Consider the following 24,640-nt stretch of genomic DNA (forward strand, 5'->3'; position numbering starts at 1 on the left):
AGGAACGTGCAGGCATTTCTCCCGATATTTGCCATTCTCATTTAGTTTCATTCCCACCGGAAGTTGGGTTGTTTTGTATCATCCATCCTTATCGGCCTTTGTCGTAATACACAATGGTGGCTCCTCTTGCGGGAGAGACGGCCATCTCGGCCAAACGTGCTGAGCTTTCAGGCAAAAATGGGCTCAAGGGCCTGCTCAGTAACAAGAAGACAACATGTATCGGACTTTTCGCGTCGCTGGGAGGTCTGGTCTATGGATGTAAGTTGATGAAGCCACTTGAATGCTCTGAATATAATCTGATACCGATCATCCAGACAATCAGGGAATGTTCGCGCAAGTTTTGACAATGCCGGCGTTCCAGGCAGCTGTATGTCTCTCGCTCGTTGAACCCACCACTTTGCACTACTAATGGCTTCCCCCACATAGACTCAAGATTACGCGAAAGAAACGGGTATTAAGCAGGGAATGCTGACCTCTATCCTCGAACTTGGTGCTTGGGTAGGGACATTGGCAAATGGATATCTCGCCGATGCGCTCGGTCGTCGTCTGACTGTTTTGGTTGCCGTGGCAGTGTTCTGCGTTGGTGTCATTGTTCAAGCCTGTACGGAGAATAAAGACTTTGTCTTCGGAGGTCGATTCGTGACTGGTCTGGGTGTTGGTAGTCTGAGTATGGTTGTGCCATTGTACAATGCAGAGTTGGTGAGTGAATGCGAATGAGCTCGAAAAGGGAAAATGGCTAACGAAGGCGGAAGGCACCACCGGAGATCCGTGGCTCGCTCGTCGCTGTGCAGCAACTCGCCATCACCTTTGGAATCATGGTCAGCTTTTGGGTACGTCACATCTATTCTTGTGAAATCTCTCAATTCTGACGTTTGCAGATTGGCTATGGAACAAATTATATTGGCGGAACTGGGGCAACGCAATCGGATGCTGCATGGCTGGTCCCAGTCTGTATTCAAATCCTGCCCGCTGTCATCTTGGCTGTGGGTATGATGATGTTCATGCCACAGTCCCCCCGTCATCTGATGAACACTGGCCGCGAGGAAGAATGCCTACAAACACTGGCCCGCTTGCGTAACGCACCTCCAGATGATATGCTTGTTCGCATTGAGTTCCTTGAGATCAAGAGTTTGTACCTCTTTGAACGAGAGACGGCTGCCGAGAAGTATCCCGACTGGCAGGATGACTCGTTTTCCAGCCGCTTTAAGATCGGATTTTATGATTACATGTCATTAATCACTGACAAGTCTCTCTTTAAGCGCACGGCAACGGCGGTACGTTTTATTTTGGTGGTACTCCATGTATATTGCTAATGAAATTATAGTGCATGGTTATGGTGTTCCAACAATGGAATGGTGGGATATGTGAAATCCTGAAACTTGAATCTATCACTAACATTATTATTTAGGTATCAACGCAATTAACTACTATGCGTAAGTTCCTGCAAATGCAGTCTTTTAGCAAAATATATGGAAGACCCATGATTCAATTCCATATGTTTCTTGATGAGTTCACCTGCTGACATTTCCACAGACCATTCATCTTCAAGGAGATGCACCTAGGCGGCAACACAATCTCACTACTCGCCACCGGTGTTGTTGGAATTTTCGAGTTCGTCTTCACCATTCCTGCTGTCCTGTGGGTTGACAAGATTGGACGAAAGAAGATCCTAATTGCTGGCGCAATTGGAATGGCATCCTGTCATTTCATTGTCGCCGGTATCATTGGCGCCTACCAGGGTAGTTTCGAAGAGCACACAGCTGCTGGCTGGGTTGCTATTGTCTTTGTTTGGATTTTCATCATCAACTTCGCCTACTCATGGGGTATGTACAAATTTCTTGCGAAGGGTGCACTCTGCTGACTATCATTCCATTTCAGGACCTGTTGCGTGGATTGTTACTTCCGAGGTATTTCCGCTTAGCATGCGTGCCAAGGGCGTCAGTATTGGAGGTAGCAGTAACTGGGTAAGTGGCGAGATAGACCACCGAGTTCGTTGGAAATTCTCTAACTGGGTACTCTACAGTTGAACAACTTCGCAGTCGGTACTGCTACATCTCCTTTCCTCCAAAAAAGCAACTTTGGTGCATTCATCTTCTTTGGATGCATCACGACCGTTGCCGTATTCTATGTGATCTTCTTTGTACCCGAAACCAAAGGTCGCACTCTTGAGGAGATGGACGAATTGTTCGGATCGGTCGGGTTGGCAGCTGCTGATACTGGACGCAAGCACCGAATTGAACGTGAAATCGGGCTTCTTGCCCTTGTCGGTGTGGAGCCTGCCGATGAGAAGCACACTGAGGCCGGTATGGATGAGAGCAAGGTTGAGGTGTTGAAGCACGAGGATGCCGTGCCTAGCCCCAATAATTGAATGGAGCCAATTTGCCTTGTACATGGAGGAACTCATTGACAGGCTGAACAGTTCTCTCAGGACAAGATCGACAAGAGTCGACATATTCGATACCAGCAGCACATATCTTTAGTTTCTATAATCAATGATATAACCCTCGACCTTTGTTCCCTCCTTACCTGTATGCAAATTTGTACATGCATAACACTCATCACATGCACCTGATCACTTATACTCTGTCCCACAATAGAAGTGCCAAGTAAAAAGAGCCAAGATCAAAGTTTTCAGCCCATTACTATGTATAGAAATTTGGGGAGGCCAAGGCTGAGGGCCAAACACCAGTCACATTCAAGGGAAGGCACCCTATGTCTTGGATAGACCCTCCTCACCTCTTTTTTCATTTTCTTTCTTTCTCTTCAAACTATTTTCATCTCTCAAGTCCACCAAATCCCCACAACTCAAAATGTCTACTACTACTTCCTCCACCACCTCGTCCGTGAGCGCAACCAGCACTGCCTGCGGCGGCAGCGTCTGGGAAATCCCCACGACAGATGCAGCATGTGCGGCCATTATTAGTGGGAATATGACCGATGTGATGGATGAGTGCTGCAAGAACGCGAAGGTCTCCAAGTATGACAACGACTGCGGCATCTATTGTCTCGCCCAGGGCCAAGATGTCAACAAGCTCCAGTCCTGCCTCACCAGCAAGAGCGGCAACTACCAAAATGTCTTTTGCAACGCTCGTCTCAATGCGACCGCCACAGCCACAGGCTCCAAGTCCACTTCCTCAGGCACCGGTACTAGCACAGCCTCGTCTGCTACCTCGACTTCCCCAAACGCCGCTATTGCGAACCAGCCAATCTCGAAGTCTGGTGTTGGACTGATTGCGCTCCTTTTCGGCTCTGCTTTGATGGCTGTTATTTCTTAACTCCGTCCACGGATGGTTTGATGTTTCGTTCGGGGAGGATTCAATGGCTGTTTTGACAAAATATTTCTTTCTAGCGGATGAGCGACCGTGTTTTCTTACTTCGCATCCTCTGGACTTAACATTCTCTCAATGTAAATAAAATTTGACATGCATAATGGATTCCCCGTACTGCAATGGTCATCATATCATTAGATTGTTCGCGGGTACAGCCGAGAAAATGATAAACCCCCATGACGTCATCGCGTTGCACTAAAACAACTGCTGTTATTTTGCTATTCTGCCCCTCCACTGATCCTATTACTGCTAAACTAGACCCTCAAATATCACCAGATACAGCTGCATCCAAAAATGTCATCAATCGCAAAAACTGTCATCGCGACAGGCACCTCGTCGGGTTTGGTAAAGCCACATTCCCTTGGAATATCCGGACTCCAGCTAACATTGATCATAGGGCTTTGAAGCAATTAAGCAGTTACTCCAGCAGTCACAGCCGTACAGCTTCATTCTGGGCGTTCGTGATACAGAAAGGACACGTGTCGCGTACGATGATCTGAAATTTGACACTTCAAAGCACAGCGTCTCTATCTTGCCCCTGGATCTACTGAATCTTAAGAGCGTGCAGTCCTTTGCCAAAAAAGCACTCTCTGAATTGGGCCAAAGGCCGTTGAACTACCTTTTCCTCATTGCGGGCTTCGTTGCCAGCGCTGATGGACCAGGACCTCATGGCTCGCAATGGTGCGAACAGTACGTGGTGAATCATCTGGGTATGTCAACACTTGATCCATTGGCTACTCAAGAAAAGAGTCGAGGAGGCTGAAGCTAATCATACATGAATCGCAACCCAGCCCAGCATTATCTGACACACCAATTTGCTGAGACCTTGTCCGCCTCGCAATCACGTATCGTCATTGTATCTTCGGGTGCAATTCGTAATGTGAGAAACGGCGACCCAAGTAAGTTTAGTTCCAGTTTTCCAGTTGTGTCGCCAAAAGCGAAGTTGTTCAGGATACTGACTTCATATTAGGCACTCTTGACGTTGACCTAAAAGCAAACTCCGGTGCGAACGCAAGAGTAGCGTACAGTGCATCGAAATTCACCCAGCTTCTGGGTGCACACTACTGGCGGCGCAACCTCCCAAATTGCAAAGTAGTGGCTGTCTCACCGGGTCTCATCCCCAACACCAAGCTTGCCCAGACAAACTTAGGATTGACCATGGATATGCCCGATGCGAAGACCGTGCCAGAGGGTAAGGATCTTTGGATTTGAATTTTGGATTTGAAGACGATATCTAACGATCAATAGGTGCCCAGAATATCCTCCGCGGTGTCACCATCGATAATTTCCCCGCTGATCCGGAACAGATTTTCTTGACTAGCTGGGGTGAATGGTGGCCCAAGGATGTCTATGCTTCAAGTCTTGATCCTGCATTGCAAGATAAGTGGTGTTTGAGCAAGGAGGATATTGAGAAGTCCGAGCCTGTGTTCAAGGAATAAGGAGCACAATATGGACATTTTACTCCATCAGGTCTGCAAATAGTCTATTTTACTAAGCCTGTTTTGCGAAGTCCAAGATCCTGTTTCAGGAGCAACGCTATCCATAGCTTCGCGAATCGGAGAAAATACGTACATAGACATGAATGGGTCAAACATTGAATTTATCCATCTTGCGACAGACAGCCTTAGCCTTAGAGTGGAAGTTTCCTTGTGCCAGCGCCTCAAGCCAAGACGAGTAATAAACAACAGCAAGCCAAAATATTAAAGGACACAGTGCACAAGGGCCAACGAATCGAACCAGCCACAAGATTATTATATTTGCAAATATAGAAAAAAATCTATGTGTACATAACTAGCATGAATGCATATCAGAAGTTTCCAACCGGTCGGAATTAATCATAATCTGAAACCCAGGCAAGTGCATCACATCAACAAGCAAGATTCGCAACCTACTCAGCGTTCGCTAGCTTGCGCATGGCAGCAAAGTTGGGCGATCCAAGACCGGAAACAGGGTCCCAGCCCTTAGTAGCGTTCCAGCTAGCACCTGGAACCGATGGACCACCGTTACTAGGGCCGCCGAAACGGCCATTCCCATCGCAGCCCGTGCTGCCGCCATCAACAATGTCCTTTAGGCCGGCGCGGCCGGTCGAGTACAGCCAGGGATTGAGGAAGCCCATGGGTGCCTTTTTGGCCTTCTGGCGGGCATCGTTGAGGAGGGCGATGACTCCTGCGAAGGCAGGTGCCGAGCAGGAGGTGCCGTCAACGCTGCTCAACGAGCCCTTATTGTAAATGGCGTAGTTTTGACCTTGGGCTGTGACGTCGGGGAAGGCACGGCCATTAGGGTTGAAAAGGCCGGACCAGCGGTCGCCCAGGTTCTCGAGGTACTCACTCACAGCGTCCTCTTGCCATTGCGGGCGATCCCAGAGATCGGAGAAGCCGCCGGACGAGAAGTACACGGCCCTCTCGGGCGCGGTGTGGGTTGTCGCACCGACCGAGGTCACCCACGGGCAGGCGGCGGGGAATTGGGGTGGGAAGTGAGTCGCGTTCCTGCCGTCGTTCGTCTGGCAAGCGGCACCAACGCCGGAGTCGCCAGATGAGAAGATGACGGACACACCACGGCTGCCGAGCTGCGAGTACAAGTTGCAAACGGTGCGGGCGTACGTTTCGGGAACGCTCTGGAGGTTGATATTAGAGACTGACGAAATCACGAACAAAGGGGGTTGGGTATCATACCTGCTCGTCCTCGCCATAAGAGGTGGAAATCACTTGGGGAAGGTCCTTTTTGTTCATCTTAAGCACGTTCTGGAGGAATTCAAGGTACGGCTCGTTGTTGTTATTGTTGGGATCAGGCTGGTCGAGATCGGGAACAAGTTTACCACGACCGCCAACACTAAACTCTGTAACGGGAACAGGAGAGCTGACTCCAACAATGTACTGCAAGTCGAGGTTCGCCTCGCTGCTGCTACCGCTCCCGTGTTGAACATTAAGACCGCCGTTGTACTTGACGACGGAGAAGTTCTGGCCCTTGGCAAAGGGCGCGATATTTTGCTCAAATAGTTCCAGATCGGAGTATTGTGCATACTCCTCTAGGTAGCTGGCAAAGCCGACCTTGTTCCCATTGGTGGCGTCGGCCTTGTAGTCACCAATATTGTACATATCCTTGAGACACTGGGGGGTGATGATACTGTTGCAGTCCGGCTGAGCGGACATGGCGTTCGAGCGGAAAGCCTCGTCGTTTTCCTTGACCTGGCTGTGCAATATGGCCCGTTGGGCGCGCAGCTGGCCGAAACGGGTGGTTGGCTGGATCATGTTGATGTGTGACACCAGAGCCTCCGGGACAGAGTACTTGAGTGTGCGAAGACGCTCAATGTGGTTGACACTGTTGGTATAGAACTGGAAATTGGCTGCCAGCAGCTCATTTGCCGCCTCCACAGTGGTGTAGAAGGTGATCCAGTCGGCATCCTGTTCGATCCTGGTAATACCCGCGCCTTCGAGCCAGTCACGGATCGAGTCTGTAGACTCCGCGCTGGGCTGGAGCATCCGCTTCATTTCCTCGTGGGTGTTGAAGTGGTTCCCGTAGCTGGGGTGATCGGGGGTTGACATGTCCATCACAGCCTTTTCGAATCCGGCAGTATCCCCCTGTGCCAGAGCAATCTGTAGCTTCAGGGATTGATCAGCACGCGGTGTGCGAGAATATCTCCATCCTATGGCAAGTCAGTATATCAATTCCGTCGGTTTGGTTTAGAACGCAAGTTACTTACCCTGAGGAACAGCAGACAAACTCTCAAATACATCAGCTGCAGCAGAGGACGCGAGAAGCGACAAGACCGCGAGCGACAATGCTCCACGGTTAAAAAGAGACGCGATCATAATAAAAACGAACGATATGAGGACACCCTATCAGACACTGGTCGGGACCTCTGCACAGCGAATACAGGAAGTATAAATAGTCTGATAGAAGACTAGGAAATACAAAGGAGGGGTAAAGACCGTGAATTGGTGTTTATTATGGTTGCATTGGTGGGGGGGAATGATAGGGCGACAAAGAATGTGTGTTGAAGAAGTCCAGGATAAACCAGGATAAGACAATAGTCACAAGAACTGAGTGCTTTAATCGAAGTTTCACGTCATTCCCTTGGCATTGCTATAAGTTCCACTGTTCCAGTGGACCCTTGGTGGATTCCTGTTTGGTGAGATTGTTCTGAATCAATAATCGCTCCGGAGTAGCGACGGCTGGGATTGCATGTTCGGGATATTGCTCCATACTCGCATCGTTGCGACCAACAGCCTTTCCCAGACCGAGGAACGACGAATTGTTAGTGATGTGATCGGTATGGAGACAAGCCCTCGATCCCATTGTGATATTGGGCGCGTCCGTCGGGGATCCGTTTATGATCGGCAGGGGGTTGACCCACTCCGTTTGAAGGAAACAATGTGAGGTGAGCCAAGGGGGCTTGTATTGCTGGGTGGCTGGATGACTTGGCCCTAAAATGAGATCAGCTCTGGTTCTGATTTACATGAAGCCCACAGTTCATCTACTATCAGGTCTGATCGGTAGGAATTAGCTGGAAGATGTGTTCAATTATCAAAATCATTCGTCCCCTGCCAAGACTCACCAGGGGGGAAGCTCGGATAGTGATCATGCACCGTTGCACAAGCTAGCAGCCAATTAGGCTGTCTCATCAAAAATTAAGACAAGCTTGGAAGGGTAGGCGCTAGGCTTCTGTGGCGCTGAAATGCGCTGAAGGACTGTCGCAACCCGAATGACTATCGGGTTTGGTTGCATTGCTGTGCGTCGGAGTGCGTCGGAGTGCGCCGGAGGCTAGGGCCAATACAAAATACAGAGTGCGAGAGTCATAATTAGGCACTGGAGACAGATATGGCTGGTGATCTCGATCTTCCATTATTTGATGTGACATCTCAGTCTTAGGTAAAAAGGGCTGGGCAAGAATGCGAGGTGATAAGATGTACGGAGTGCATAGTACATTGGTACGCTGGCTTTTGTGACACCTATCAAGGGTCGAGATGGTAGTTCCCGTTGGCCCGGAACTGTCTAGCAATTTCATGTGTTGTTCAGGTTATATTGAAATGTTGACTTCTTGGCAGGGAGGTTCTCCGGAGTTGCAACAATCTCCATGGCCCGCCGGTACTCCGTACCCCGTGACTCTCCGCCAAGTTCTTTTTGTCCGCAAGTTGTTTTTTATTCTCTTAAAAAAAGATGATGCCTAGAATTCCTACGGAGTGTCTATTCAAGCCAATGACTTCGATAACCCTGAATTTTCTTTCTATGAGGGATGCACGTCAACCTAGTTCCAGATATACAAAATCTAACTGGGTTATGTTATGCATATGTAACTATATACTGTGTACATGTCTGTTCTTAGGCATAACTAACTATGTACAAAGTACACTATGTACATGCCTGTCCTACACACGATCCAAAAATGGTGTAGCTTCTATACATAAAATATGAAAGCCCACGGTATCACTTCTGATCAACAATGACCGGAGCTTGAACGGCAGGAACAGAGTCATCATTACCTAGCTGATTCATTTCCAGATGGTGGGCGTAGACCATTGAGGCGATGGCATCTTCGGTCTGGAGATATGTTCGGTTACCTTGGATGAACCAGAATGCAACAGCGATGACCAACATAACACCAAAGACGGCAATGGCGAAGTTCATATCGCCGGCCGCCGGGTTAGGGGCTTCCAGGGAACAGGAAGAAAATGGTAGTGATGATACAGTAGAAGATGCTGACCCAGTTCAACCACGGACCAATGCGACCGAGCTTGAATGGACCCGGAGGCAATTTCTCACGGCCGGTGATGAGCAAGGCAAGAATTGGCATGGCGTAGGAGACAGTCAGGGCGATGGTGCTGACGCTGAGAATTGCCTCGAGCACAGTGTTGGCGAATAGGTATAGGATGCCGACGATACCGATGACGATGCTCTGGCCCCAGAGAGCGCGGGCAGGGACTTGCCACACAGGGTCGACGTGGCTGAAGTACCCGCTGAAAGGCACGCCGCCATCACGGGCAAAGCCCCAGGTCAAACGGGAGGCAGTGGTCAGGACACTGATGCCCTGGCCTAAACCATTGAAAATGAACAGTGCAATCAGTACAGCAGCCCCTTTGAGTCCAACGGTCTCGATCATAAGCTCCATGAAGGGGAGGTTGGCGTTGACGACACGGTCCACATTCTGGATGCAGAACAGACAGACCACCATGAAAATGAATCCAGTCACGGCACCGAACAAAACGGCCATCCAAATAACTCGAGGAGCATTCTTCCGAGGCGCCGGGATTTCCTCCACCATGTGAATGACCGAATCGAACGCAGTCAACCCGTACGCTGCCTGTACCAACCCCGTGAACCAAACCACACCGTCGCCCCAGCCAGTCTCATTCTTCCAAGCACCAAACGCGAACGAAGCGGGCTGGAACGACAGTTCACTCTTGGTTCCGACCGAGATAAGTAGCACAAGAGAGAGAACAATAAACAGACCGAAGAACCACACTCCAACAAAGTTGTTAAGCCAAGGTAGTATCTTCTCTTTACGGCAACTGACAACGTTGATCAGGGTCAGCACGAAGACCACCCCGATATATACAACAAAATTGAGCCAGCCCTTGTTGACTCCATCCCACTCGGGATCAAACATAGTCTTCATGCCCAGCAGGAATTCAGTCATGAAAGCAACCTGCGACGCAGTCAAGGTCCACCATCCAAATGTATTGATCCATGCACACATGTACGAGACGAATCGACCCAATGGTGTATTCCACAGTCGATATACCCAGTAAGCCTGACCAAGGGCGGTGGGCATGCTGCTAGTCAACTCACCCAACGAGAGCGCAACACAGAGGTTGCATGCTGTGACCAGCACCAGACCCCAGAGGATAGTGATAGCACCACCGTTGGTCAGACCACTACTGAGATCTTGGGCGAAGGTCGAGTAGGTTCCTTGGACATGTCAGCACACCGAATTCCATCGGGTGGAAAATAGCGCAAACATACCAAGTACACAAAAGGCGAGCGCCAGCATACTCCACATATCGAATTTTCGCGTCAGGGCCTGGGAATGGCCCAGCGCAGCGAGATCCTGCGCATCTTGCACATTCTGATCCGTCAGCGGTGGCTTAAGGGGTTGCGAATTGGACTCCAAATCCATGCCGTGGTAATTCAGCCGGAGGCAATATAGATCAAATTAGTGGGCAGGCAGGAAGGAAATGCGCCCATTTTCTGACCGAAAAGATCAACGAGAAGTATGGATAGGGGGAGAAACGATGATTTCTATATATCTTAGATCTGGCGTCTGGCGTTTTCGGTGCGCGTTGACACCCCTCACGGATTAACCCCGTTCTCAAGGGAAAATACGGGGGGGCTTAGATAAAGCTGAAGACCAATTGAGAGTAGCCAATGACGCGGCGGGCCTGATACTAGGGTTTGGTTGAATCAGACTGATTGGTCATGGACTGAGGAGATGTTGATAATAAAAACGATCTGAATTTTCTTGGTTTTTGCGGGGAGTCGTCCACAGGTCTTCGGGAGGACCTCCCTCCAGTGGGCCGTCATCCATAATATCCACAAATGCACTCCACAGATAAGAGCTGGGGTATACATAATTGGGATTGAATTCATGCTGTTTAAGTAATTGAATATCGTAGATATTTTGCAGCTTGCTCGCAAGTACCATCAATTGCCACATGAGGTCCGACCGGTGTAACTCAACAGCTTCTCTTCTTCAAGGATATCCCTCAAATTCAATAAAAATGACAATTTCAACAAAAAACAAGCATGACCTCCTAAGTATCTTCCCGATATAGTTAAAAATCAATAGCATTGTATACCTAGGTATCAACATCAAAGTACAATCATCAGTGGCGATGGCTGACCCAAAACGGCAAGTCCATGCGTGGCCGATAAGAATGAACGATTAGCGGTTTAGAGCGCGCGGCTCCAGTAGAGTTTCGGGGCGTCAATCCTGAGATTAAACATGCTTTGGTGTGTAAATAGACACCATAATGGTAACGGTAGAGCTGCATATCTGCATTTCATATGAGATATTAAACAGTATATTTGTGGAGTCAATGCCACATAGGCCCGATAGGCATGGCTTATCCGGCGGAAGCCATTGTGATATCAATGTGGATTCAAGGCAACAGCTTGGAATATTTGTAGATGATCAGCATCTGGGGTCAGGCGGGAGGACCAAGTTATGATTCGTGACAATATTCCCATCGAAAGGGGAAATCCGGCACGACGGATTTAGAATGCACTTTGCACCACTGAAGCAGCAGCTTTGAGCTTCGTTCGGGAAACGATGCCATCAAGGTCCACTTCTTCAATTATTGCCTCGTAATGAGAACTAACAGCCTTCGCTAAAGGGGCGAGTCTCCTCAGTTGGGCATCCCCGTAGGGTCCTCGCCATCCATCTGGCCGCAAAGCTAAATCCCGCCCAGCTCAACCCCACAAAGGGAAGGAGAAGGAGATGCAAGCACCGAGAACGGCGATGTACGCCAATGAAGGACAGACCATAGTACGCACGATTGGGAAACAGCCCCGTGAACCCCAGAATGGTTCAATTTGATTATCGCCATTGTGTACCCGTGACAGTCCGGCAAGCTCCCTATCGATTGAGTTCATGAACAGTGTATAGCCGTCTGCCGGCACCCGTGCAGGCGAGGTATTGTAGTGATATTCAGGCACGGCGCAGCAGTCTGATCCCAACGGGGAGTATTTGACCGGGGTCACAGGGTTGGATGGGTGGCTCCTAGAATCATGCTGGTTTCTGCCTACCTGCTGTAATTAGCGCAACCGGCTATTTGACTAACCGAAAAGGCAACATCCGCTGTCTGATTCCATGATCCCTGCTCCGCATTATGGACAATCTCGGATCCTAGATTTCGCTTATCCTATCCGCTCCCCCTGATCAAGTGCTGGGTGCTGCATCTCTTGAGGCGATACTGGCTCTGTTCAACTTGCTTTTAGACTGATTATGTCCGTTGGCTATGAATCCAGAAGTTGAAAGGTTGACTATTATTCGAAGTGCGGTCTTACTCAGGTCGAGGCCATCCATGGATGCGGTAAGCGATATGAAAGCCGGAGAAACACATTCAGCGTTGAGTTTGAAAAATTAATCTTGCTAACTCAGAGTGGCCAGTACAGCACAAAGATCACAGACCAAGGAACTTCACTTACATTAAAGGTATATATATACCTGGATGGGGCCACCATAGCGCAACTATTTCCACATTGGGAAGCATCAGGCCATACACACACAATCAAGAAAGGAGAAGGTTTGAGCAAAATGAATCATCCGAGTCTTGGCAATTATATTGATGTTTTAGGATACTATCCATGAGGTATTCCCGTCCGTGTTGGGGAATCACAAGTCACAAAACACTTTTGTGGTCGCCACGACCCGAAAATCAAATCATATCTGAGATGAGAGAGGGCCACATTCGAGCCCAAATAACACTTCATCCGAACGCCTGCGCCAGTGCAAAGAAATAAACGAATAACAAAGCAAAAAGACGAACGCCGACCGGGACCACGTTGTCCGGCTACTCTAAGAATACAACGCTCGCGGTCATGAGAACAAAGAAAGATACTTGAAGCGGCAGCATCACTGTGGCATGATCGGCATGCACCTGATCATAGTCGGGGGTTTTTGGAGTGACGCCAGATTCCGCCCGGTAGCAAGTTTTGCTTGAGCAGTGCGAGCTCCTTGTGCAGGGCCTGGTTTTCCTGCTGAATGCCATCGATGTAGGTAAGGGCATTGGTGAGAATCTCAGACTTTTTGAGAGACCCTGCTCCAACCTTGGCATGTTTTTGAACACCCGAGGGCGAGATGGCCTGCTCGAGTGAAACAAATTTGGCGTTCATGTTGGTGCGGTAGCGCTTCTCGATGATGTTATGGGCGGCACGCTTGGCAGCATTCCGCATTTGAGGGTCTTGGCCGCCCGTTGAGGAGCGGTTTGAATCTCGGGAAAAGCTGCGGGTCTTGCGGGATGTGGAGTTGGTGGGTTTGGAGGGTTGGGGCGTAGCAATCTCTTCTTCCTTCATCTCTGGACTCGATGACCATCTTGTTGAAGATGAGCGAGTCTTGCTCTGTGTTTGAGGTTGAGAAGAGGTGTAGTTTGAAGGTTGGTTTGTCGACTGGGTCTCGAACGCGTTCGAGTCGACGGATTGCCGGGCAGCAGCGGATGGCCATGTTTGATCATCACTTTCGAATTCCTTTAAGGAGATTAGCTTTGTGTCAAGATATTGATGGGAGGTGGAGTCGTACCGATGATAGTGAAGCTGCATCCTCGGGCATGGTGAACCCACTAATCCCAGAGCCAGCAAATGGGTCGTTGAAGAGGTCCTTGGACTCGAGATTCGTGAGACTATCGGCAAAGTCGAATGACACGGGCTCCATATCGGTGGGGTTGATGGAGAACAGGTCAATGGCGTTGTCATAGCTCCAGTTGGCAGCGAGAGGGTCGGGTCTGTCGAAGAAGTCGGCGGGTCGAGACTGAGGACTCAGGTGTTGGCTGAGGTAGGTCCCCTGGTCTATGGAGAGATCGGGGATCTCATTGGATCGGTTGCAAGCCATGATGCACATCTTGGATCATACGTTGGCCTCGAGGGCAGTAGGATTGGGATATATAGTAAGTTGGGAGAATTACTATAGTGAAAGGGTGGCGAAGGATCGTTTATAAATAAATCAGAACTGAAGATGCATGGAACAGGATATGGGTTTCGGCCGCGGGGCATTTATATAAACCCAGAGTGTGCCCCGAAAAAAAAACAGGGGTACGAAGGTGATTCGGAACAGACGATTACGCCTGTGTACGAAGCCCTGTGATGTCAAGTCTTGAACAAGACATCCAAAATGGTCTAGCCTCCACTCGCTTGTATTGTTCGGTGAAATCAAGCCGAGTTCACCCCCTAAGATCTTTCACGGCCGGCTCCGACAAGCCCATTTTCCGAGAACTCCCCAGTAACGAGTAACGTGTGAAACCGTTGGAAGTTAAAGTCGGAACCAGTGGGCTAGGCCAAGACTCCGGCCAAGACTCCGGCCGAGTCTCGGAGCCGATGTTTTATGTAATTTATGTACACTTATGTACATTTACGTACATTTGGTACCTTTTGTACCTCCTTTTCTTTGTTTTTGACAGGTTTCGTATCTTTGTATCTCTTCTCTTGCTTTGATTTCACAGGTTGTAGAATTGAGACCTGACTATATGTATGTATGTATGTACTAGTAGCCCTAGAGGTCTACGGGTGAAACCAATCCCATCTTGCCGAGTTGACTCTCCCAACACTTGCATGTGGTATGCCTGTCGATTTATATACCTCATCCTTCATAAGAGATTTCACGAATTATCTTTCGTCTCAGTCCGGTACTTATTACTAACTTTCATGCAAATCATTATTTCGTCATAGACAATCCTTGCAGCCGATTCATATCTTCACTAAGACTGAATGAGGTTCCTCCATAGTAGTGATGAACTAGATGATCACAACTCGAAGAGAAACGGCCGAGATGTAGCTGTTCTGCGGTATACGCAGCCCTAGATAAATCCCTAACTGTCTTTGTAGAAGCGGCAACGTCAATAACATCAATCCAGGAAAGGGCCCAAAACCCGATAGGAACATACACGTTAATCGTATCAACTAGAATCATGTACACAGGGAATCTGCATCATACTCGGCTTTGTATCTTTACATTCTTTACTCCGTACCCCTGACCGGTAAAAGTCATACCCTGTTTCTTGACAGAGTACTAATAGTATCCTCTGATTGCTTGCCTCACCACATATACTTTGACGATCACCTGTCACCCTGTCAGGCAATCTATTTCCTGAATGGATCTCTTTGACATATGCGACTATGTTGTAAACTATACGTCATCAGTCACTGCAGAAAGTCCCATACGAGCTAAGGAAATGTCGAGATATCATATCCGAAATAAAACTTGATATGATAGTAATGATAAAGGTTGACACGTCCAAACTGGTCAGAATCACTCAATTGAATACGCCACTGTGATATATCTATATAGTACACTAAAGAATACAATATACCGGCTCAATACTTCCATATTTCTTTTCTTGGAAAGGTCACGTATACTCTTGGCAATGCTGTAAGTTTCTGCCCTGCCGCTTGTGGCAAAGTGCACGAGGAGTAGGTATCAGTGTAGTACTTTTGTCAGTCTCGCTGCAAATCAGCGCCAACCTTTGTTTTTTTTTCGATTTTCCACTCAATGAAAGCAATAAAAAAGAAACCTGTCAGATTCAGATATATTAAATAAGCCCTGTTACCTTGCATTTGATAATAATGAAAGTAGTATGTGAATTAGACGTGGGGTACTTCGTAGTGCCTCAACAGGCCTCCGTGTCGTCCAGTAGCGAAACAGGTAAATCCCGCTTATTCAATTTTCTTCCCAAAACAGCTCCACCTGCACTTTGGATCAGTGGGGTGACTCGGATGCTCTCCTTCCTTTGCCCTTCGCCCTACCCTCGATCCCGATCTTCACCGAGTCCATACGAGAATTGCTCCTGTGACAAACCGAGATTCCACACGAATTGCAGACGGTGTCCGTTTCTCCAGTTTGGCATCCGGTCAACAGTTCTAAATCTATGGCATGAGCGTTCGTATCCTAATACTCTCCGATGCTGGGGGCGATCCGGTTGTAATTTTCCCTCTTTCGAGATTCGAAGGGCTTTGCCGATATGGTTCTTGACGATCGCAAAAATGATATGCATTGTTAGACTTTGTGGCTAAGACCACCATCACACCCCTCGACATCTCAGATCTATCACAACCTTAAAAATCTGCATTCCATGCCTGTATCGAGTCATCTAGACCGAGGCTAACTCAGTACCCTGCAGGTGACTCGTTACCCCTGTGTCACGGCTTGTTGCAAGATGAGGAAGATGAAGGTCAGTCCACCCGACACGCCTTGACCTAGTGGAGCAATAACGGGCGCTAGACCTGTCATCTGCACAAAATATGTTGTATACGGATCTTGACTCGATTCCGGTCCCGACCATCGCTCCTGGATCTTGATTCCCGGCGGCTGGATCTTCACCAGTGGCTAGGATGGATCTTCACCAAAATAGCGCTGTCCGGATGCGAAGAGTACATAGGAGGGTAAGACCTTTTCCGCCTTTGTATCGGCGATGCCATACTTCACTCTCATAGGCAACCGAATGGAATTTTTCCGCACTTGGAAGTCTGTGGTGTCGAATTTCGCTCCAAGTCTAACCTAGCTCTATATTTTGGGATAACTATGGTACCAGGTCTTTGAACTATGACTTCTAGAGCCTGAAAATGGACAATCAACAACAGTAACAGTCCTCAATTCTCGCTTGTTTCCCAACTGCCAAGTACACCCAGTTGGTTTATGCGGTTCTGATGAAACTTGTTCATAGCCCTAGGTCATCTAATTACTTTACCAGGGCGTTGTTGCTCGATCGTCGGTTCTTTCGATAACTATGACTGTTGTATAATATTCAATTATTGCTATGGTTGCGTTTATTGGAAGAAAAGATAGCCCTTAGCTCTTCGTGCACATTGCTAGCGAGTTAAATTGCGTCCGAGTAATGAAAGTTTACTCCCGCTGAACGATACACAACTTATTTTCGGATTTATCTCCCAAATCAGACATACATCATACGGTTGAGCAAGTCCTCCACTTTCGGGTACCCATATAACTGGGCGATCCACTTTTTAATTTGTGATTCACAATACGTATCAGTGTACATTGTGTTCTCATTTCCACTATATATTTTGTAAATTATCAACCCCGTTAGGCGACGTAGCTCGACCGAGCGCTAAGATGGGCGGAAGTTGAAGAGATGATTATTTTGCTCTATGACGCACATTATGCACCGATTAAGGTGTCGCACTAGGATCTGATATACAGCGGGAACAAGATTTACTGTCATCTCAGAGAAGGTGGACTATCTTATGGGAAGGCGAGTGTATTCCTCGGCGGTTCAATGGATGCATATTTGATCAAATCCCCAGGGTTGATCAAAAGGGTAATGCAATTTTGACCACAGGTCTCCAGAACAACAATATGAGCGGCTGCTGGTCTGCAAAAACTCGCTGCTGCCAATGTCTAGGACGCCTTCGACAAGTCCCACCCCATCAGCCCGAACAGTTTATTAGTACATCGAAAGAATCGAATGTGAGCACTGATTGCCCGACCAAGACAAAACCCATTAGCATGAAGTAGGCAGGCAAGATATTCTGATCAACTAAGGATATCGATCCCATTATATCGTACAGATAGGGAGAATGGGGAGTGTGTCTGGAATGCAGACTGGGGTCATTCTTGGGTAAATTTGCATTTGATGCAGATGTAACTTGTGTAGCTGAGTCTATGTACGAAATTTCAAATATGAAGTGAAGATAAAAATGTGCCTCTATGCAGCATCGCCAGGTTGAGTAATGACGGATGCTTCCAATTGCACTGCTATAGTTTATGATAATTTCCCTATTGTCGATCCATGGATTACTTTGGCTGCGGAGCGTAAGCGGAGGAATATGAAAAACCTAAGGGATAGATTTAGTATGCGTCAGTGGACGTGGTTAGTGTGCAGGTAAGCTTCCCAAATATCACATAATCTCTCTCGTCTACGATCTTATACTAGATTAGTATTTTCACTAGCTAGAGCTACGTGACGTGCACCGTTTAACTCTTAATTAGGTAGTGGTCAGTGGCTTGGCTTCATATGGATATAGGGTGCCTTAGGCATCACACTGACCACACTACTAGCTATTCGACTAGCTTTAAAGCCTCCTTAGTCGCCTATAACCCAGCCATTAGGCCCGCTGTAAGCCATTTAACCTTACATGAAGGCTTTATTGTGTTATGTGGTTTATACTCATTGTGATAGATTGTTTGATCTCGGATCGCAACATATACTTGTTGGGTGTGGCTACCTTAGCTGGTCCTCACAGTATTGATTAGAGTTTGGATTAAGCATAAGGCTCGTGGGGCCCGACCCGACGTAGGTGTCATCGGTTTCCAATAAGCATCTGAAGAAAAGGGAATTAATGTACATACTTAGATCATAGTGGCTATGTCAACCAATGCTACTTTTTTCAGACAACTTTTAGATCAGCCATCATTTCGATCCACAAGTTTCCCCGAGAAAACAGCGACCTTCGGGCTAATACTCTACAACTTTGAGCTAGGACCAGATTTGCTGGACCAGCAACAAGCAACAACCGAAGTCAAAAATAGAGTCGGTCTGAAAATTGGGTACTTGGGACTACTCGAACATAGGATGGGGATCGAAATAGGCAATGCCCCGAACTCTCTCCACCCAATCCTGAAGATCGACAGTGGCTTGATGGAGTCAGTTTCACCTTTCGGAAAGAATTACATATGCATTTACCCGGATTCTAACCGGAGATGCAGGAGCCTGGAGCGACGTTCAATGTCTCAGGATTAGCTGGGTTGGCATAGTCGATCAATAATATGATATTTTCAAATCTCAAACTCTGTAGTCTGGCAAGTTAGTCTCGTCAACAATTCAATCACTCAACAAACCATGCATTTCGAAGTCTCTCGCTGATATACCTCTCTCTTTTTGGTAGATATGTAGGATTCTGTAGAATAGGGGCTAAGCCGCTATTTTGGCGACATCTTTCGACATCTGTCGACATCTGGAGTAAATCATTTTGTCATGAGGGGTTGCAAGACATGTTTCAATATTGCGAAATGACCATCCAATAGACCTGATAGAGTAATTTAGAATAGCCATTTTAAATAAAAAAATAAAAATAGTATCGTACCCAATTTAATGACAACATACATATGTACAACAAGCCAAGGCAGGTCTTGGATATATAAGAGTCCTGAGTCCTTCGCATCAAGTCTATCACCAAATCTAGTCTATAAGTCCAATTCACACTTAAAATGAAGTTCTCCCTCGCCACCATCACTGCCTTCGTCGGCGCCATCAGCGCCGCCAACCTTCCCGACGCCTTCACTCTCGTTGCCGAGGGCGGCAATACCCTCCTGACCGATGGCCAGAACGCTTACATTGGTGCCAACACCACCGATCATGAGATCCTGATCCGTAAGCATCAAGCCTTTGATGATCTCGATCCAACCCCTTAACATATATGCTTTTCTTAGTCCGTGGCGGCAGCCCCAACGGCCTCGTCTCGTACACTGCCAAGAACGCTGTTCCTACCGCTTTCCAGAACCTCTACATTGTCGAAGACTCTGTCTCGCCCGTCGGTTTGACCCTCCCTCACTCCGGTGCTGTCCCGGAGGGCGGCAACGTCACTTCCTTTGGTGTCAACGACGAGGGTCTGTTCACTCAAGGCGGCAAGGATTGGTTCGCCATTGACGGCTACGGTGAGAACAAGGTCAAGGAAATCTTTTGGTCTGCTGCTCACAACGCTGAGTACGGCGCCGTGAAGCTCTATGTCAAGGAGCTCAAGAATTACTCCGCCTAAATATTTACTCGGTTTGGACTCTGGGTCCATATAACAGAATGGCTTGATGAGAGTTCCTTGTGCTTTTCGTGAGGTCTTTTATGTTGTTATAACCCTCTCACTACAGGGTTGTTCCATTCAACAGTACATATTGAATATACACATCACGAATAGCGACATCAAAGCAGCTGAACTTTCTCGAAATTTGCTTCTATCTCCGATGAAAACCATCTATCTAGTTCCTTGGTGTACACACATTCCAATTGTAGCAACCCGCAAAAGCTCATCCAATCAACTCCTTGATAGTAGTTTCAAAGCTCTCCGGTTCACGCCCCAATATCTCACGTAGAGCCGGAGACACAACTGCAGCCTCACCCCGCCTGATAGCCTCCCAAGCGGTAGCCCACTCCCTCGACAGATTAACCCCCTTGTATGTATGTTTGTCCCCAATCCCAGGAAGATTCACATACTCATCGACAGAGATCTCACGAATCTTGAGTGGTTTCCCAATCGCACGACCGATAATCTCAACCGACTCCGCAAGAGAGATCTCCCGAGACCCAGAGAACAGAACAGCTTTGTTCAAATACTTGAAGCTGGTCGAGTCATTGATATACAAGGCAATCAACTTGGCGGTTGCCTCGCCCAGCTCATCGCGCTTGACCCACGCCACGCCTGGGCCTGTACCTGAGTGAGGGATCGTAACCTCGTCCGCTGGATTCTGCGGATCAAGGAAAGCGGTATAGATCGGGAAGGAATCAGTGTAGATACCCTCGCGGACTATGGTGTAGGACACTGTGTCTTGCAGAGAAGAGAAGTATTTCTCTGTTTCGATGTGCGCGCCCATGACATGAGCGATGCTATGGTCGGTTAGATCACCGCCGAATCCAAGAGAGGAGTAGAAGATGTGCTTGACGCCGCTCTTGATAGCTGCGTTTATAGCAAGACGGTGTGCCTGATTATTATTGTTAGACCAACTACTCAGGTGGGTGATATCACTTGATTTTCCTTACCTTGACCCTGTGATCTATCTCAAATGATGCATATGAAACTAGCATCAAGACATCGACGCCATTGAAGGCTGTGTCTAATGTCGATGGCTCATCATAGTCGGCCCTGCGTACCGTAGCGCCAGCTTGATTGAGGTCGTGCAGTTTCTCGGGGCGTCGGGCAACCAGAACCAGGTCGGATTCTGGGACTAGTTTCGCCAGGTTGTTCACAATGCTTGATCCAAGGGCCCCTGAGGCCGGGAAGACGCCAATTTTGGCACCCATTTTGATATAGGGTGAGGATGATAGAAGGGTAACTTAGTTGGTAGGCTGTAGTTGGGAATCTTCGTTGATACACTTGACTGGGAGAATTTTCAAGGCTTTTATGTCCTACATTTCATGATCGCATGCTTATAAATGGATATCAGTATTCGGTCTATGGCAAAAATGACCGAATGCAATGACCCTGAACTTGGTTTCTCTGTGAATCCATGCATGTCGATCCGTTACCTTTTTAACAAAGAGGATTGCTAATACACCACCCCCCTTGCGCCAAACTTCACCGCTATCTGGAAATCCAAGCATATTCTACCGAACTTGGTGTAGTTATTTTCTTTGAAATCCATTGCTTGCTCAGCGGATGGGTAATCTAACGTTGGGTAGGGATCTTGCGACTTCTTTCATTCGTCAATCGTAATTTGAAATTTCAGGAGATGAGATATGTTGTATGTACTTCAAAGGTTCTAAATGCCCAACCGATAACTGACAAATAAACAAAGAAAACAAGTTGGCTTAATCAGACTCCGTACGGAGTACTCAATTAGGAATACCTCCGGTTCCAAACAATTCCATCTTGATCCGGTCGGCACTCACGCCCCTGGCCTTGAGGCCTGACTCCACATCGGCCATGAACTTTCCAGGTCCACAAATATAGTAATCTGTCTTGGCATCATCAAGGAACAAGTCCTGATCCTCCAACTTGCTCAAGTCCACCCGCCCGACATGGTCGTAGTCCACGCCTTCTGTCTCTCCCTCGGAGGGGTGACTCGTAAAGAATGTTGTTTGAATGGAGGGGAATTGCTTCGGAAGCTCGGAGATGTGATCCTTGAAAGCGCGTGCGCCCGATGAACGAGCGCCATGAATGAAATGCAGTTTGCGGGTTGCGGGCGCTTTCGAAATCAACGTGTTCAGTATCGACGTAAGTGGCGTTAGACCCACACCAGCAGAGATCAACACGATCGGAATACTTGTTTCCGATTCGACAGGGGTAAGGAAAAAGTCGCCATAGGGGTGGGAGACATTGAGTTTATCTCCAATGTTAAATGTATCGTGTAGTACATTCGAGATGTAACCCGGATGGGCGGTAGCATCTGGAGCGGCTGGGCTAAGGCCTAGTTCTCTCTTCACACTGATGCGATAGTAGTCTGGCTTCGGCTGGTCGCTAAGAGAGTACTGTCTGGCCTGCGGGTACTTGAGAGCTGGAACGTAGGTTTGGATGGAAATGTACTGGCCGGGCTGGAAGGCCGGCAGTGGCTTTTCATCGACAGGGGCGAGATAGAAGGATGTGATTTCCTCGGATTCCTTGACTTTGTTCACAATCTTGAATTCTCTCCAGTCAGTCCAGCCCTCAGCGTGTTCGTAAAGCTGCTTTTCGCGGCCGATCATGATATCTGCGAGCTGCCAGTAGGCTGTGCCCCATGCGTCGTGGATTTCTGGGGTCAATGCCACGCCGAGTACCTCGCCCATGGCTTCGAGGAGGTACTTACCAACAATCTTGTAATCGTCGGGCTTGATATACAGAGAGGCATGCTTGTTGCAGATCAACTCAACTGCTGAGCTTAGTGCGCCGAGGTCATCGATATGCGATGCATATGCGTAGAGTGCACCGGCCAACGCACGAGGTTGATGGCCGTTGACCTGGTTGGCAGTGTTGAACACGTTGTTCAGCTCCGGGTGGGCTTCGAGCATGTTGCGATAGAAGACAGTTGTGATGGTGTTGCCATGTTCAACGAGAACCGGCACCGTCGCCTTAATGAGCGCGATTTGGTCTGGGGTCATTCCCGGATTGGAACCCATGATGGATGGATCTGTTATATTTGGGTGGTCGAGGAAAGAAAACGTTTGATCGATGTCTGTACAGTTCAATGACCGGTGCAGGGGCTTAAATATAAGAAGTCAGAATATGTGAGTAATAATAAACTGATTTCATTTGGTTGGTTGTCTAGCTATTTATTTATCTCCACTGTAACTGGATCGCTAGCACGTAAGAGTCTAAGAGACGGGGTTTGGAAAATTCGGAAGGTGTCTGGCATGATCTGTGAAGATTTTCAGGGCCGAAGTGAAGATATCTCCGCGGAGAGCTCCGCGGAGAGGGACATGGATATAACGCAAAAGGGATTACTTCGGTCTATTTTCGCAACTTGCAACATGCCATTTATAACTTGTACATAGAATTGTGTCGCATGTTTTATATTCCTAAAGTCTACTTCGTACGTGGAATATCTACGATGTATGGTAGATTGGGATCTGACCCACCTCTAAATAGTCAGTCTCGTCGATCTTAGATCATGATGTTCTGTCAGAACTGAGATGATTCTTCAAGCTCAACAAGAAAGGACAATGAGTACCTAGGAACGGAGTACCTAGGTACCAAGAGAAGATACCAGCTTTCTGTTCATTGTACCCGTGGAACTTTGAAAGTTGAAGCTATCTCAATTTCCTATTGGATATTTCCCTGAAGGCGGACTCTCCTCTTCCGTCTCACCGCTTCCCATGATCTGGCAGAACACGTCAAAACGCCGATGGAAGGATCGTTGGAGGATCGTCCCGTCAAAATACTCCGTACAGTGACTGGACAAAGTTTTTTACACCCTGGGCCCCACACATCCATGATTATATAATATACTGCCGGTCAAAAACCGTTATAGTATGGCGCATACCACTGTAGAAACTTATGTCCACTGACTGTACATATAGTACGTCCAAGATAAGGCCCAAATGCAATCTCCCTAAAACAGAAACATCCATGTCGATGATGAGGCTGTTTTTTGTTTCTATGTGTACACCATCCGGATACTGAGTCATCACATCAGGTCAGGCCACGCGCGAGAATGTTGTCGGCGCCAAACGGCCCGATTCCTGCCGATCCATTAGGTAAACCCCCTAATCCTCGCATTTCCAACCTTGGAAGGTTGCCAGCCCTGGAGCCGCCCAGGTGACCTCGAGGGTCATGGCAGGAGATATGTCTGGGTCCTTCGTTGGGACTCTCTACTAAGTGATATGAACCACACGGATTACAAGGCAATGCCGTTTTAACCGTTCTGGCGCTGTGAGTTGCTGGATCTAAGTTTACTCATCTCCATTAATTGGGCGCTAGGTCCTATCATGATCCAGTACTTCGCCAGCTCTAAGGCGATTCACTAGATCGACAAACCTAATCCGCGAGCACTCTAAACTATATGTCGATTGAATATGAAGTCTGAGTTGTCAAACCCTAAAGGCGTTCATGCGAGATCTTTCGGACGATCTAGATTTCATTGTTTGACGCTAGCTCAATCATGGGATTGTGGAAACACATGGAGAATATCAATACATGAATAGACTATTGGACAAATCCATTGAGAATGACGTGTGGGGGAGGTCTAGACGATCGATACCCGCAACCGTTTGCAGAAATCGGGACGACTCCACCGGCCAAACCCCAGAATCCTGACTTCATTATCCCACTATATACGGGAAAACAAACATGAACCTATCCTGTCGCACCTGGTAAACGGCCCTACTGCCATTAAGTAAACTCAATCACGGTCGAGTCAAGCGTTAATCGATTTTACATGGCCCAGTTGCGACGCCTCCGTATGGAGTAGTGACGTCTGCGATTTGCAATGGTTGTAAACTGCAAAAAACGATGGATAGTAGAAGAGTCTG

The 24,640-nt window shown here is 47.9% G+C and overlaps 12 protein-coding genes across 12 annotated transcripts; 4 read left to right on the forward strand and 8 right to left on the reverse strand.

The window, feature by feature from the left end:
* Positions 1 to 113: 113 nt before the first annotated feature.
* On the forward strand, positions 114 to 2,368 carry N7471_005180 (uncharacterized protein; the record flags this gene model as incomplete). The annotated part of the gene is made up of 10 exons (XM_057277899.1): positions 114 to 258; positions 315 to 367; positions 427 to 699; positions 753 to 830; positions 879 to 1,274; positions 1,325 to 1,355; positions 1,409 to 1,433; positions 1,534 to 1,823; positions 1,879 to 1,964; positions 2,024 to 2,368. The coding sequence occupies 10 exons, from the start codon at positions 114 to 116 to the stop codon at positions 2,366 to 2,368; spliced, it is 1,722 nt and encodes a 573-aa protein (XP_057137509.1).
* Positions 2,369 to 2,810: 442 nt separating this feature from the next.
* Positions 2,811 to 3,275, forward strand: N7471_005181 (uncharacterized protein; the record flags this gene model as incomplete). The annotated part of the gene is made up of 1 exon (XM_057277900.1): positions 2,811 to 3,275. One exon carries the CDS (start codon positions 2,811 to 2,813, stop codon positions 3,273 to 3,275), a length of 465 nt encoding a protein of 154 aa, XP_057137510.1.
* A 348-nt stretch (positions 3,276 to 3,623) lies between these two features.
* On the forward strand, positions 3,624 to 4,768 carry N7471_005182 (uncharacterized protein; the record flags this gene model as incomplete). The annotated part of the gene is made up of 5 exons (XM_057277901.1): positions 3,624 to 3,674; positions 3,727 to 4,039; positions 4,121 to 4,228; positions 4,300 to 4,521; positions 4,578 to 4,768. 5 exons carry the CDS (start codon positions 3,624 to 3,626, stop codon positions 4,766 to 4,768), a joined length of 885 nt encoding a protein of 294 aa, XP_057137511.1.
* A 449-nt stretch (positions 4,769 to 5,217) lies between these two features.
* On the reverse strand, positions 5,218 to 7,138 carry N7471_005183 (S53 family peptidase; the record flags this gene model as incomplete). The annotated part of the gene is made up of 3 exons (XM_057277902.1): positions 5,218 to 5,943; positions 6,002 to 6,972; positions 7,030 to 7,138. The coding sequence occupies 3 exons, from the start codon at positions 7,136 to 7,138 to the stop codon at positions 5,218 to 5,220; spliced, it is 1,806 nt and encodes a 601-aa protein (XP_057137512.1).
* A 274-nt stretch (positions 7,139 to 7,412) lies between these two features.
* On the reverse strand, positions 7,413 to 7,625 carry N7471_005184 (uncharacterized protein; the record flags this gene model as incomplete). Its single annotated transcript, XM_057277903.1, has 1 exon — positions 7,413 to 7,625. The coding sequence occupies one exon, from the start codon at positions 7,623 to 7,625 to the stop codon at positions 7,413 to 7,415; it is 213 nt and encodes a 70-aa protein (XP_057137513.1).
* A 1,128-nt stretch (positions 7,626 to 8,753) lies between these two features.
* Positions 8,754 to 8,954, reverse strand: N7471_005185 (uncharacterized protein; the record flags this gene model as incomplete). The annotated part of the gene is made up of 1 exon (XM_057277904.1): positions 8,754 to 8,954. The coding sequence occupies one exon, from the start codon at positions 8,952 to 8,954 to the stop codon at positions 8,754 to 8,756; it is 201 nt and encodes a 66-aa protein (XP_057137514.1).
* Positions 8,955 to 8,970: 16 nt separating this feature from the next.
* N7471_005186 (uncharacterized protein) lies at positions 8,971 to 10,443 on the reverse strand (the record flags this gene model as incomplete). Its single annotated transcript, XM_057277905.1, has 2 exons — positions 8,971 to 10,235; positions 10,290 to 10,443. The coding sequence occupies 2 exons, from the start codon at positions 10,441 to 10,443 to the stop codon at positions 8,971 to 8,973; spliced, it is 1,419 nt and encodes a 472-aa protein (XP_057137515.1).
* Positions 10,444 to 11,735: 1,292 nt separating this feature from the next.
* N7471_005187 (uncharacterized protein) lies at positions 11,736 to 12,153 on the reverse strand (the record flags this gene model as incomplete). Its single annotated transcript, XM_057277906.1, has 2 exons — positions 11,736 to 12,045; positions 12,107 to 12,153. The coding sequence occupies 2 exons, from the start codon at positions 12,151 to 12,153 to the stop codon at positions 11,736 to 11,738; spliced, it is 357 nt and encodes a 118-aa protein (XP_057137516.1).
* A 776-nt stretch (positions 12,154 to 12,929) lies between these two features.
* N7471_005188 (uncharacterized protein) lies at positions 12,930 to 14,964 on the reverse strand (the record flags this gene model as incomplete). Its single annotated transcript, XM_057277907.1, has 2 exons — positions 13,564 to 14,964; positions 12,930 to 13,511 (listed from the first exon to the last, which is right to left on the reverse strand). Exons 1-2 carry the CDS (start codon positions 13,879 to 13,881, stop codon positions 12,930 to 12,932), a joined length of 900 nt encoding a protein of 299 aa, XP_057137517.1. The 5' UTR covers positions 13,882 to 14,964.
* Positions 14,965 to 19,197: 4,233 nt separating this feature from the next.
* On the forward strand, positions 19,198 to 19,745 carry N7471_005189 (uncharacterized protein; the record flags this gene model as incomplete). The annotated part of the gene is made up of 2 exons (XM_057277908.1): positions 19,198 to 19,360; positions 19,420 to 19,745. The coding sequence occupies 2 exons, from the start codon at positions 19,198 to 19,200 to the stop codon at positions 19,743 to 19,745; spliced, it is 489 nt and encodes a 162-aa protein (XP_057137518.1).
* A 262-nt stretch (positions 19,746 to 20,007) lies between these two features.
* On the reverse strand, positions 20,008 to 20,998 carry N7471_005190 (uncharacterized protein; the record flags this gene model as incomplete). Its single annotated transcript, XM_057277909.1, has 2 exons — positions 20,008 to 20,679; positions 20,738 to 20,998. 2 exons carry the CDS (start codon positions 20,996 to 20,998, stop codon positions 20,008 to 20,010), a joined length of 933 nt encoding a protein of 310 aa, XP_057137519.1.
* A 531-nt stretch (positions 20,999 to 21,529) lies between these two features.
* On the reverse strand, positions 21,530 to 22,789 carry fhpA (flavohemoprotein; the record flags this gene model as incomplete). The annotated part of the gene is made up of 1 exon (XM_057277910.1): positions 21,530 to 22,789. The coding sequence occupies one exon, from the start codon at positions 22,787 to 22,789 to the stop codon at positions 21,530 to 21,532; it is 1,260 nt and encodes a 419-aa protein (XP_057137520.1).
* Between the last annotated feature and the right edge of the window lie 1,851 nt (positions 22,790 to 24,640).

The sequence above is a fragment of the Penicillium samsonianum genome (assembly GCF_028829775.1).
Source record: "Penicillium samsonianum strain IBT 33392 chromosome Unknown utg000003l_segment0_segment0, whole genome shotgun sequence".
Lineage (NCBI taxonomy): Eukaryota > Fungi > Ascomycota > Eurotiomycetes > Eurotiales > Aspergillaceae > Penicillium > Penicillium samsonianum.